General features: G+C 39.8%; 1 protein-coding gene across 1 annotated transcript; it reads left to right on the top strand.

Annotated features, from left to right (window-relative positions):
- Positions 1 to 941: 941 nt before the first annotated feature.
- Positions 942 to 9001, top strand: STX16 (syntaxin 16). Its single transcript, XM_010154175.1, has 7 exons — positions 942 to 1043; positions 2251 to 2391; positions 2909 to 3071; positions 4005 to 4096; positions 5260 to 5403; positions 5970 to 6050; positions 8278 to 9001. Exons 1-7 carry the CDS (start codon positions 951 to 953, stop codon positions 8380 to 8382), a joined length of 819 nt encoding a protein of 272 aa, XP_010152477.1. The 5' UTR covers positions 942 to 950; the 3' UTR covers positions 8383 to 9001.
- The last annotated feature ends 4125 nt before the right edge of the window (positions 9002 to 13126 follow it).

The following is a 13126-nucleotide window of genomic DNA, read 5'->3' as shown; positions in this document are numbered from 1 at the left end:
TTATGTTCCTAAAAAGTAAAAATCCTTCAACTGTAACTGCTCTCTGTCAGTGTGCATCAGACTCCAGCAACATAAACCCCTGATTTGTTGTATCTGAGTTATTCAGATTATGACTATTAATTGCGGTAAAGGGTTTCTTATACCCCTTCCCCATCTCCAGCCCTCCTGTGGATGTGTGGAAAGCTGCATATAAGCTGGCTGGCGTGTTGTCTTATTTAATCTGTGACAATCTGGAATTTTGCAGAGAATTATCCACCCATTTTCCTGCCGGTTTCTTCCCTTCAGACCATATAGCTGAAGTGGCAAGCATGTATCACTCTGATTAGGGAAGTGTTGGATTGGTCAATGCCTTGGCTGGTTTTTGTTTTGCAACTTTTAATTTCCATTAAATAAATAAACTAACAATTTCAGTTGCATGCCAGTTTGTGAGAGTGTTCTTCAGCTGCCTGGTAGGACTGTCTAACAATAACATTGTTTGAGAACAATCATGGGATACTGTTTGTTTGTTTGTTTTTGAAATGTAATAAACTTTTTTATTTGGAGATTTTCCCAAATGAAATTTTCAAACTTGCCTGGTCCCATGTAAAGATGCTACACCATTGATTAGGGATCCCTTAGCTGTGAATCCCTGTCTGACACGAAACATGCTGACATGAGAATTACCTGAATTGCACTGCAATACTGTATTTTCCCCTTGAAAATCTCCTAAGAATTTGTTCTAACTTTCATCTTTCAGATCCTGTAAGGAGCGGGAGGATTTAGGTCGTTAACATATAGGTACAAACTGGGAGATATGGAGCTTGATCATTCCCGCATAATGCGCAAACACATTTTTGAGGTTAATTTTTATGGGAAGGCATACATGCACTTTTTCTAATTCTCAAGGATGTGGATCTAATTTGAGTAAAATTAATTTGCCCTCTTATCTTCTGTAGCTTGCTGATGATCGTATGGCACTGGTATCGGGGATAAGTTTAGATCCTGAAGCAGCAATTGGAGTAACAAAACGCTTACCTCCCAAATGGGTTGATGGAGCGGACGAAGTAAGTTGTGTGGCAGATTCACCACAGAGTTTGATTTATTAGTGCGGGCAGTTACACTTTCAGTGCTGTAAGTTTTATGATAGAAGTAATTAGAAGAAAGATTAAAATAAGTGTGTTTTCTAAATACGACACCCTTGTTTAGAGGAAAGTATCAGGCAAGCTATGACTTACTATCTTGAAGGATATATTGTAAGTGAAATAAAGGGAGGTGATCTAGGGCCAGAAATTCTAGAAGTCTGGGTTTGCATCATCAGTGGGAGCCCTGTGCTGACAGTACACGGGGACCCTTAGTATAGACGTGCTGTAGCTCAGTGTTTAGACTTGAGACTGCAGAAAAAACTCCTAAAGCTCACAGCAAAGCATGCTTGTTCTCAGTTTGTAACTTAAAAGAAAAGGTATAAAAAATTAGCACTTCTAGGAGACTTTTTGTTTGAACCTATTGAGGGATCCAGTTGAGTAGATCCTACACCAGTGGAGGTAAGCACTTTACTGTTTGAAAACAGAAAGTGTTAGTGTCTTCGAGCAGGAGAATTTTTCCTGCCTATGCAGTACTGATACCTTGCAAGTAATGGAACTATTGGGACAGATGCAAGGCGGTGATTCTGGAGGCATCCCATTAAAAGCCTTTTCCAGTATTTGGAGTGTGAAGCTCTTCTTGACTTTCAGAAAATCCTTTTAAAATGTACTCTGGGAACACATGCTGGCTCGTCAGTTTGTGTGTACAGAACCCATTGTGCAGAAAGGCAATCAGTCTCCTTTTTACTATGACGATAATCATCCCTACGGATTTATTTTTAATTACTTGTTTGAAAGCATGTCACTGCTGCTGGGAAGTTCAGGCTATTCTGTGTTTGACCGACTTAACTGAAAATTCAGGTCAGACCTTTATGTTTTTGGAAGCTGGCTAAATCTTCTTATTCTGATATTAGTTATGTTATGATCAAAACATTATTCCAACTTAATGAAGCATATTTGAAAAGAGCAATCTTGCCTAAGATTAGCAAGAGTAGGTTTAAGAAGTAGCAAACTCAAAGTGTATGAGACTATACTACTTAGCTTTGTATATGTGTGGGTTTCTTAATGATCTTTGTCTGCTTTTTATGTTATATAGATTTCATTCAATTATTTTTGTCTAGCATTTGTCAGAACCTTTTCCTCTGAAACATTAGTCACTTCCCTCTCTTCATTGCTGGGTGTTCTGTTTTAGATTCAGTATGATATCGCCAGGGTTAAACAGAAGATGAAAGAATTAGCCAGTCTTCATGATAAACATCTAAACAGACCAACACTGGATGATAGCAGTGAAGAAGAACGGGCAATAGAAATAACAACCCAAGAGATCACACAGGTACAGCCTGCTTTCAATTCTAAACCTAGTTTGACGTATCTACACTGCATCATGATGAGGCAGTGGTTTCCTTTGAGTAAAGCGTTTCTTTTGCGATCCGTATCGCATGAGCCAGAAGTCCTGGGCTCTAGGCTTGGTCCCTTAACCTCCCTGTTCTTTTACTTACCTGTTGGCTCTTCTACTTGGAATAGGATTGGGAAACTTAAGCAAATCACGTTTACAGATAGCTCGGAGAAACACAGATAGAAGTATTCTAATGCTTCTGATCTGAGCGGTTAGAATGAAGCAAATGTCTTTGGTCAGAAGTAATTGTGTTACTCTGCTACCTTGTTAGATTTAAGTTGTTTGTTCATCTACGCTCTGTGTTTCCCACGTTTTTAAACATTGCACTGGGCAATAAGAAATTAACTTTAAAAATCTCAAAATCAAAATATTAATCTTCCATTTGGACCTCTTGCAAGTGATATTTAAAGTGTGTGTTGCTGTGTGGTTTTTACTAATGGAGTTGTTTTCTCAGTTATTTCACAGGTGTCAGAGGGCAGTCCAGGTCTTGCAGAGCAGGTCACGTAGTTGTACAGAACAAGAAGCACGTGTTCTCAGGAATGTAGTGTCTTCCTTAGCGCAGTCCCTTCAGGACCTATCCACCAACTTCAGGCATGCACAGTCTGACTATCTCAAACGTAAGCATAAGAGATACAGTAACACATGGGCACCTTCTGTGGAAAGTACTAATTAAGGGGTGCTTATTTGCTTGATTGGGAAAACTGAAATGCAGAAAGGTTGTGATGTGCACAGGACTATCAGAAGTATGTTAGAGTGGAGGTTAGAATTTGCAAGTTTCTGGCTGACAGCCCACATTCAAACTGCTTTATGCTACCTCTCTTTCCTGTTGCTGGACGAGAAATCTCATGGTTAAATATATATCTATGAAACCAGTGTATTTCATTTTAATGTGCCATTGCTTTTCAAATTGTGGTCTGCAAAGCTGCAGTGGTGAAGCAGCCGTTGGTATTCAGACATGATACCTGCTGTCGATTGGTAGTCTGTGATAGATTAAACTTCAAGAGACAGCCTGTGATAAATTAATATTTGGCATCCAGAGACAGATCAGAAGTGGAATATCCTCTGTCTAAATCTCTGAAATTGTGTGTAATTCTGTTTTCAGCTAAGGAAGATTATTTTAATCTTGGAAGAAACCACCAAAAACTTGATCATCAAATTTAATGCTGATATAATATTTCTTCCTCCCACAGTTTGAATGGCACAGGTGGAACTTAGGATCACAGTTCAGATGAGGAATGGTCATAAGAGAATTTGTTAGAAAATAGGCTAGAGTGATTACATTTTAAGGCTAATTACTTATTTTTTTTTAACTTCATGGAACATAATGACTTAAAATGACTTCTTCAACTGGAGTCTTGCAAGCCTGTTTGAATTTGTTATGCTTTGTTAAATAGTAAACCTGTGTGACAGATAGAATTTAGATACTGCTATTACATCATTTATTAGCCAGATTTTCCATCTTGTGCTTTTCTATCTGGTGCTTCAGACCTTACTCTTATTCTGATTTTAGTGTGCCTAAATATGCTCAAACATAGTTTGGCTTTTTACAGGCATGAAGAATAGAGAAGAAAGATCCAAACACTTCTTTGACACCTCAGTCCCACTGATGGATGATGGGGAGGATGACACACTTTACGATAGGGTAGGTTAAGGTGGTGTTACATGAATTCAGTATGGAGAAACTTTTTCATGTACCTTTAATTTTAGTATGAAAATATAAAAATTGTATACCATGAGCATCAAGCTACATGGAAATTCTATTTCTGCAGATTGCTATGGTGTGCTTTCCTAATTAATATTGCTGTTATGATGTTAAGATGATTGTACCATCAGCCTCATTGTTGCAGTGTGAGGGAACTTAGTTTGACTACTGAATTCTCCTTACATGACTGACAAGGGACTGGAAAGTCTGTAAATACAATGCTGTCCTTTGTCACACCACCTTTCTGGGCAGATGCAAGAGGAAATCCTAGGAAATCGTGTGATTCTGAGTTTGGGGAGAAGGTGGTACGCTTTAAAGTTAACTCTGAGGTGTAACTGAAGATTTCCAGTATTACAGATGGTTGCAAATAATGGGGCAACGATTTGGTTCTGTACAGTTAAGTTTGTATGTTGTACTGCAGTACCGACACACTTTGGTTTGCCCCATCGTGGAGTCTGGGGATACCACATCTCTAAGCAATGGTGGGATCAGTTCTATTGAGTCCTGTCTAGTAGTGCTGCAGAGCATACTCTTAATGGTAATGCTTAATGTTTGGCTGAAGACCTATGGAAAAAGTTAAGGCAGCTTTTCAGATAATCTTGTGTGCAAGAGATTGGTCACTTACCTCTTGGAGAGTGGTGGGGGGAAGGACAGTGTTCAGTTGTGAATGGCCTTGGGAGACAAAACCAGTAAGGTCTAAACCAACCAGAATTGCTCTGTGTCTTTACACATTTTGATGACCATTGACATCATGGGACTTTCAGTAATGCCAGTCAATCAGGAGATACTCCATAACTACCAGATGTGTATTGGTTTTGTACATAAACAAACACATTCTTCAGGCCAGATCTTTTTTAAAAGTTGTTTGTGTTCAGGCAGGATGTAAGATTTACATTTTCACTGCTAAAGCTATAAATAGCTGTCCAAGTTACTTCAGTGCCCCTGAAACTGTTTTTTAAGACACGACAAGATTTTTTGGATAGTTGTCTACTATGAAAATTCCAAAAGGACTTGTGTTATGAAACCTTATAATGCTTAAAATTATTTCTAGTGTTTTCACCCTGCAAGTGTTAGTTCAACATCTAAATCTTCTGTTTCAACAGGGTTTTACAGACGACCAGCTAGCTTTGGTGGAGCAAAACACATTAATGGTGGAAGAGCGGGAACGAGAAATCCGTCAGATTGTACAGTCAATCTCCGATCTCAATGAAATATTTAGGGACCTGGGAGCAATGATAGTAGAACAGGTACATTGACATCACAGTGTTAGTAAGAAATAGGAGATTCTGTGTGGTGCTAAGGCTTCCAGACTGTTCCTGTTGTAACATCCTGTTTTCATGGGCTTCTCGCTTTTCCAAACGTACCTCTTCAGGCTAAGGTTTCCTCTGCTTGAAATCTGCCCCAAGATGAATTAATGAGGAAAGAAAGCAACTGGCTATGGGTGTTAGACTAAAAAAGACCATAGAATGCCAACGTTCTGTAGTTGTCTTCCAGAGATGCAGTTTAGGTTAAATACGTCAGCCAAAAGCACCTGAACTGGAAGCAGGGTGATTATTAAGGGACGTGGTGCTGGATGGTGACAGAGCTGCCAGTTAGGCATTGAGCGAGGAGATCCGTGCTGAAAACAGCCAGGGATGCTGAAAACATCCCTTCAGTACTGAGGCCCCGACTAGTTCTTCTGTAGAAGTTTGTGGTTTACACAGTTCACTCGCTGTTTGCTGTGAGTGGTGTTAATTACTCTGTTGTTCATAATAATTGCTTGATGAAGTTCATTTGGGTTTATTTCAGTGCTCATTCTCTCCACTTTATTTAGGGAACGGTTCTAGATAGAATTGATTACAATGTTGAACAGTCATGTGTGAAAACTGAAGAGGGTCTAAAACAACTACATAAGGTAAGCTGACGGAATGCATAAGATGCTTTGTATATCATTATCTTTATAATTCAGTGTTATATAATCAATTATATTCAGTAGCCATGAAGGTGTTTTTAGCTGGATGTTATCCGTTCAGAAATGATTGCTGCACAGTGTAAAGCGTCCAAGTGTACTGTAGTGGGAACTGCCCGTGTAACTTCTGTGAACGTCCTCCTTGGTGCCTGGGGGTAATTTCTTGAAGAACTCTCTGGGCATCCAAGCAATGCCTTTTATCGTCATGCTGCTGACTTGGTGGCACCTAGATGCAACTCCCTCTCTCTTGAGAGCCCAGCACTTGTGAAACAGGGCAGACTGAGTACCTCCCTGTAGATTTCAGGCAGGGGATATATCCTAGTTTGAAAACATTATCTCAGTAGTGCAAGGAGCAAGAATAATTCTTCACGTTTTCTCTTACCATCTGACAGTTGTCAGAAGTTAGGTCCGGCCTTATCCTTTTAATGTGAAGCATTTACTATGAATATCTGAAAAGTTTGGCAGCAGAACAGAGTTTTGAGGTTGTTTTGTTGGCTGTTTTGTTTTGATTTTAAGCTAAGTTCTGACTTGTCAGCTCAGTTCAGGCCTTCCATTGCTGGAAATAAAGTAGAATGAGAGATTTATGCAAAATCCTCTAAGTAAAGTGTTCTGTTTTGGAAACATGGGTGTTTGTTACCACACACTCAACTTTATATTATCTAATGTGGACAGCGGAAAAGTGCCATTGGAGGAAAAGAAAAATAAATTGGTTATAGGTTTATTCTTGTTATACATGAAAGTAAGTTTGGGATCACTCAAGGCATTGATCACTGGGGAATGAGGATTCAAGTAATTGCAAGCAATTTGCACAAACTGAACTGGCAATAAATAAATTGGCTGCAATCAATGCTATTTCTCATCTGGTGGTAATTTAATGAGTTGTCAGCAAACCCCTGTTTGGATTGCTGACTAGACTATGGATTTTTAATGCAATATAAAACTGTTTGCAGTACAGCATAGAAATTTTTTCACCTATCATGAAGGACGCACACAGAGGTCTGAGTAGTAATATCAAAGTCATACACTGCTGTCTCTAAAGCTGTTGGTAGCTTTATTCTAATTTAAGATCTACAATGTCAGCTTTCTTTTTTGTTTTAATTGACATAACTATTAGAAAGTTCTGAGACAGCATTTTCACAGAAATTGCATTAATTCACTGCAGAAGTCCAGTGATATGAATCACTAGCTACCAATTCCTGCTTCACATGAAAATTGGAATCAGTTGTGATACTTTGTTGGGCTTTGGTACTTAAAGCCTAATTAAGTAAATAATCACAGTGGTTGCATGTTACATAGTTTCAGGTCAAAAACTCCTCTTTAGCCGATCTGATAATAAATACTTTCCAGGGACTATATGGGAGATGAATTAATATATTTTTTCCCTTTAAATTTTGAAGGTTTATTAATTTAAAAAAAGAAATTAAATGCAAGTTTTGTTTTGTTTAGCTTCTATTAGCAGACTTTCATTTGGCTTTTGGAGAGTTTTCTCCACGTGGCCTCCTTTTAATTCCCCTGGGAAAAAGAGGAAAGGGATGAAAAAATGTGGTTAGAAGAAAGAAGGAATGAAGCAGAAAACTGAGAACCAAATCAAAAAGAAAGCTTTCAGTTCTAATTGAAATAAAATGAAAATGCACAGCTGAATCAGGTACAACAAAAATGCCTCTTGAAAAACAAAGTTGTGTTGTGAATTTTAATGTCCTTCGGATATAATACAGGAATCTTATCAGCAAAATGAGTTCAACATCTTAGCAAATGTTCCTGTTCAGGCTTTCACATACCCAGTTGCCTGATCTTATTTCCATGGTCTTCATAGCTCAGTGTTCTCCCAGGTGAAGTACCCTTCTTCTGTGTAACTCCTGCCCTGCGGAGGCGTAGGGCCCGCTCAAGGGCTGCTGGAGAGAAGTCACAGGAAGGTTGCTTAACCAACACGAGGGTGCTGCCTTCTTTATAGTCTGCTGTTTAATACAGATAAATTCAGTGTACGCTTACCTTCACTGAAGTCTGTGGTGCAGACCAGAGTTGTTTTGTGGGAGCTGCTTGCAATAGACATTGTATGAAGTGTCAAGACAGTAAGGAGCAAGTGGGAGACGTATGTCAGTTATACTGAACAAGAGTCTGTACTTGTAGCTTTGTAGAAGTCTAACTATTAATTCTTTCTTTCCTGTTTCTATAGGCAGAGCATTATCAAAAGAAGAATCGGAAGATGCTTGTTATTTTAATTTTATTTGTTATAGTAATTGTCCTTATTGTTGTTCTTATTGGTGTAAAGTCACACTAGGTTCCACTTCATTTTCTTCTTTTTGGAGTTTATGTGAACTTTTTTCCCCAATGTGAATGGATGGGCCTGCACTCCAGAAAGCTTTGAATGTATAAGCCCTTGTGGTGCAAAGTCTGTGCAATGTTGCTGTAGAATTCTTCAAAGTACAAGTTCAGTGATCTGTGAGGTGTTTCTAAGGATTATATGGAAAATGTCAGGAAATCTGATGCTCCCACACACATAATTTGGTGCTCTGCGTAGAGGTATTTGGAAACACAGTACTTAAAAATAATTACAAAATTGAAGTTTAGCAATGAGTACAGTAATTAGTGTGTTACTGTGAACAAAAATGTGTTGTCTTCGGTATTCTTATGTCACAGTTGTTACAGGCTTCAAATTTAAACCATGCAACTGAGTCATGGACTAGATAAACAAATTGATCTGGATGTAAAAATATGTTGAGGCACAAAAACGTTTGACTTCATCTTTCTTCCAGACTCAAAAGATCCAAAGAACTGGATAGACGGCTAAAAAAGAAAGCTTTGAGCAACCAGAGTGTAATCCAAGCCCTGTGATCTTAATTTAGATACTGCATTATTACTAAGAATCAGAGTAGTACTTGATCTTGTAAATAACAAGATTTAATCACTGGCATAATTTAACACATTTAGTTAATTAAAAAATTTTCTGAGCTTGAGTAATCATGGGAATTTTTTTCCTTGCTAGAATGATCACATGTATTCTTTCAGGTACCATTTCTTTAAAGTACAGACATTACATTAAAGCAGTGGTGAAGTTAAACCTAAAAAAGAGATTCTTATTTTGGCTTTCTGCTCTGCCTGACCTACTGTCATGGGTCTCATGTTTCATACTTTTGTTGTTGTATAAGCTGTTCATTTTAGAGTGCATCTGTCCATATGTTATGTTTTTTGTATTAATGACTTCACTACAGTATGCATTACATCCATTTTCCCTGACAGAAGATTATTTGTTTCAAATGTCTGCCTGGACGAGGAGGCGTTTATGGTCTTTTACTGGCCATGACAGATGTCATGCAAGTGAGATGTTACTAGGCCTTCAGTAAAGAACTTGGGGTTTTTTTCACTATTTTTTTCAGTGGAAAACTTTGCTGTAAAAAGAGAAGTTATGACAACATCTAAGAAATAGAATACTCATGATTTAATTCAGACCTGAGGTGGTGTGCAATTGTAGAGGCCTTGCCTTAATATTTTTAATACAGCTTTTCTGTATGGATTTTTCCCCAAAGGGACTGTAACTTACTTCCTTCATTTTCTGATGAATACAGTGCTCCCATAAACCTGCAGAGATGCCGTGCTCAAAGCCCCTGAAGTGCAGTTCCATACAATGATAGTACTGTTGCATACGTTGCCTGCGCAGGGTTTCTCTTTGCTGTGAACTGAGGAGGATGTGAGATGTGGCTTTAAACTGACTTGGCGCAGGAGCGAAGCCTACAAAGATGTGAAAGCCTTGACTTTGTGTGGCTTATTTTGAAAAGCTTTGTACCACTCTTGTTGTTTCTAGACAAAGGGGATGTTGAACTTCCAAAACTGCCAATTCAAACCCTTGATCAAATTCATAAAGTAAATTGGTAAAAGAAAAATGCTTGTGGTTGGGTGTGCGGCTCCCTTGTTCTGGTAACAGATCTTTCCAATGATCCTGAGTAAAACTACTGTCTCCCTCGTGTGCTGTCTACATCGGTTGGTGTGAAGCAGCATATTGCTATAATTTAATATACTGTACTTGCAATTTTCTCTTTAACATGGAACTGTGTTATTTATTTCTGTCTTGACTGGTGCTTTTGACATTTTATCATGGCTAATGAATTCAAAGAAGTAATAAAATACTTCCAACCTAATTGGGCAATTATTCTTTTTTTTGAAGTATAAACTGAAACATGTTTGTGTGATGTTAATGCATCTCCATCGTTCTTCATAATTAAATGAAGGCAGCAGTGACATGGAATATTGTTGGGAAAAAAAATATGTAACTTTCTGTAGCAAAATGTAACTTGCATTGTCAAGAATTATTTCCCATGAGTTATGCCTGTGGTATCCTAACTCCACTGAAGTAACTGGCTACATATTTTCTATCCAAATTCTGTAAAAGGAAATGCATTTTTAATATGCATTGGACAAGAGGTTGAACTCAGATGTCAACTGTCCTATGTAACTTGAGCTGAAATTTATTGAAGCTGATTATATGAAAGGGGAAAAAAAACCCCACTGCAGCAGATTTCTAAATCATTGCTGGTGTCTAGCTTATTATGAGTCAGTCTAAAAAAAACTATGAGCAGCTAAATTACACCCTTCTGCTGTGCTTTGTAAGAGTATTTCTGCGTGGTGTGTTACAAAAGGGGTACTCTGTGCCACGGGGCAACGGAAGCCCGAAAAAGCCACTGCACCTGAGGAGTAGCTTGGCTTTTAACAGTGACTGCTGCCACTCACGTGTGACAGGAGCAAGAGCTGCCTGAACCTACTGACGGCACTCCTGTCCAGCCCTGTGACCGTGTCTGTTCTGCTGCACAGCGAGCTGGTACACTCTGTCCTGCAGACTGCAGCCTCTTCATGGCTCCTGGATTATTCTTGGCTTGTATGGAACCTCTCATTATTCCCTGGATGACTCTTGGCAAAGGAACAGGACAGCACTGCTAGAGCATCTCCCAGAATCTGTGGCTCCTCACCTGGTGGGAATGAGCTATAAAGCTGTTGGCTTGTACAGAATTTCTCCATTAAAATGCATGTGAGTGTGCAAAAATGAGCTCCCCGTTAACAGCAGTTAATTCTAGTGATAGCTGAAAGTGACAGTATTAAAAGCACCGTAATAGCTAATTTACTTCTACTGCAAACCTCTGGAAATTGAAAAGTAAAATGGAAGAATTAGTTTCTCACTTGGTGATTTTTGGAATGTGCTAAAAACTGCAATGACTGTAATTGATGCGGTGCTCGCTGAGGCTACCTAGATTGTATTGGTTGAAGGCTTGCTGTTACCACACACTTGGCACAACACAAACGAGTTTTACTTCCTTTGTTTAAATCCTTGGAAACCTTGCTTTTGGCGCAGTCTTGCGCAATGTGAGTTCTTGGATAGGTAACTGTGAAACTGATTTTGTTTGGAAAAAATTTATATTTACTGTCTGAAAACAAACAAACAAAACCCTCACAAACCCAAACCCAGCCGTCTTCCTAGATAAAATCCATTAAAACAGGGAATCCGTTATTATTTGCATATTAATTACAGTGGATTGTGTAAGATTGTTTGGCCGAATTCCGTCAGTGCTTGCAGAGGAACAGGAATTGGCGTGGCCATGGAAGGTTGGTCCGTGTCGCCGCTTGCACTGCAGCTCATGCGAGTAGAAACGTCGCCAGCTGTGTTGGTGGGATGTTTCTGTGCTGTAGATAGAATCGATTTTTCTCACCCCGTATCACCTTGACTAGGTCTCTCCCCTCTTGCCCTTAACTTTAATGAAGGATGGCAATGGGTGTTTCCTGGTGCTTTTCTTACCTTTCCAATAATGGGGATTTGGGGACAGGGCCCTACAGATGTTCGTGCAGTAGCAGCACTAGCAGAGCTTGTACTCGGTGACTAGGAGCTTGCTGCCTGGTAGAATCTTTGGAACGTCTCAATCCTGAAATAATTGCAGTGTGTTACTGTCTCTCCTCTCTCCCACACTGTCCATGTGTATTGGAACAGAGAGCCCCTAAAGAGTTTACATGTTCTGCAGTAAAGACTTGTAGAAGCAGGAGCTGGAGCTGGTTTATTGAGTTCCCCTGTCCCGTCTGTGAGGATGCACGACTGACCTGAAACGGCTTTTCCTACATCTTTTATTCAGGGTAATTTTAAATGTATCAGGCACTACAGTTTCCATAATGACCCTTCAGAGACCGAGTGAGACCTTACCCTAAGGAAGTTTTTACTGGAATTCACCCAATTTTTTTTATTTTTTTAAAATGTATTTCCATTATATGCATCAGCATCCACTGGCCCAGTGGAAGTGCATTCCCTTCCTGATGTTCAGACATCTCTAGCTGCAGATTAACACGTAGCGGTTCCCTACTGACCTAACATGAACAGGAGGTGCTTGGCAAATACAAAATGGGGATAAATACCCTATTATATTTAAAACATTTGAACTTACTAGTAAAGCTGGTGTTTGGAAAGTATCGTTTGTGTTTAGTGAATCCCCATGCTTTGCCTCAGAACCTGTTTTGGCTTTTTCCTCCGTTTCTGGAATATTTCTAGATGCACATTTTATCTGACATTGAACTTCATGAGGCAAAGAGGAATTTGGGGTTTTCCGCTTTTATCCCTATGGAACTTCATGCTTTCAAAATGAGCCATTTCCTTCCTAGAATGGGGGTGTGAAAGGGAAACACGGACTTTCAGCTTGATCCAGTTCCACGCCAGTTGTACTGGGCTCCGTGCGAATACCTTTCCCGCTCTGGGCACGCGCTGTGCGGTTTGATGCGCGCGGGACGCGCTGTGATGCACGTGGAACGCGATGTTTCTACTGCAAAATGAGATGTGATGCGTGTGGGACGCGCTGTGATGCGTGCGGGATGCGCTGTGATGCACGTGCTGTGCAGTGTGATGCATGCGGGATGTGATGTGATGCACGTGGGATGTGATGTGATGCGCACGGGACGCGCTGTGATGCGCTGTGCGGTGTGATGCGTGTGGGACGCGATGTGATGCACGTGGGACACGCTGTGATGCACGCGGCATGTGATGTGATGCGCACGGGACG

Source organism: Eurypyga helias, unplaced genomic scaffold, assembly GCF_000690775.1.
Source record: "Eurypyga helias isolate BGI_N326 unplaced genomic scaffold, ASM69077v1 scaffold34296, whole genome shotgun sequence".
NCBI classification, from domain to species: Eukaryota; Metazoa; Chordata; class Aves; order Eurypygiformes; family Eurypygidae; genus Eurypyga; species Eurypyga helias.
Note: the sequence above shows the minus strand (reverse complement) of the source record. Positions and strands in the feature narration are given on the sequence as shown.

Excerpts from the sequence above, each read along its gene's own strand:
- STX16 (XM_010154175.1), top strand. The coding sequence starts at position 951 with ATGGCACTGGTATCGGGGATAAGTTTAGATCCTGAAGCAGCAATTGGA. Across the intron at positions 1,044-2,250 it reads GGGTTGATGGAGCGGACGAA|ATTCAGTATGATATCGCCAG; the intron begins GTAAGTTGTGTG and ends GTTCTGTTTTAG. Across the intron at positions 3,072-4,004 it reads ACAGTCTGACTATCTCAAAC|GCATGAAGAATAGAGAAGAA; the intron begins GTAAGCATAAGA and ends GGCTTTTTACAG.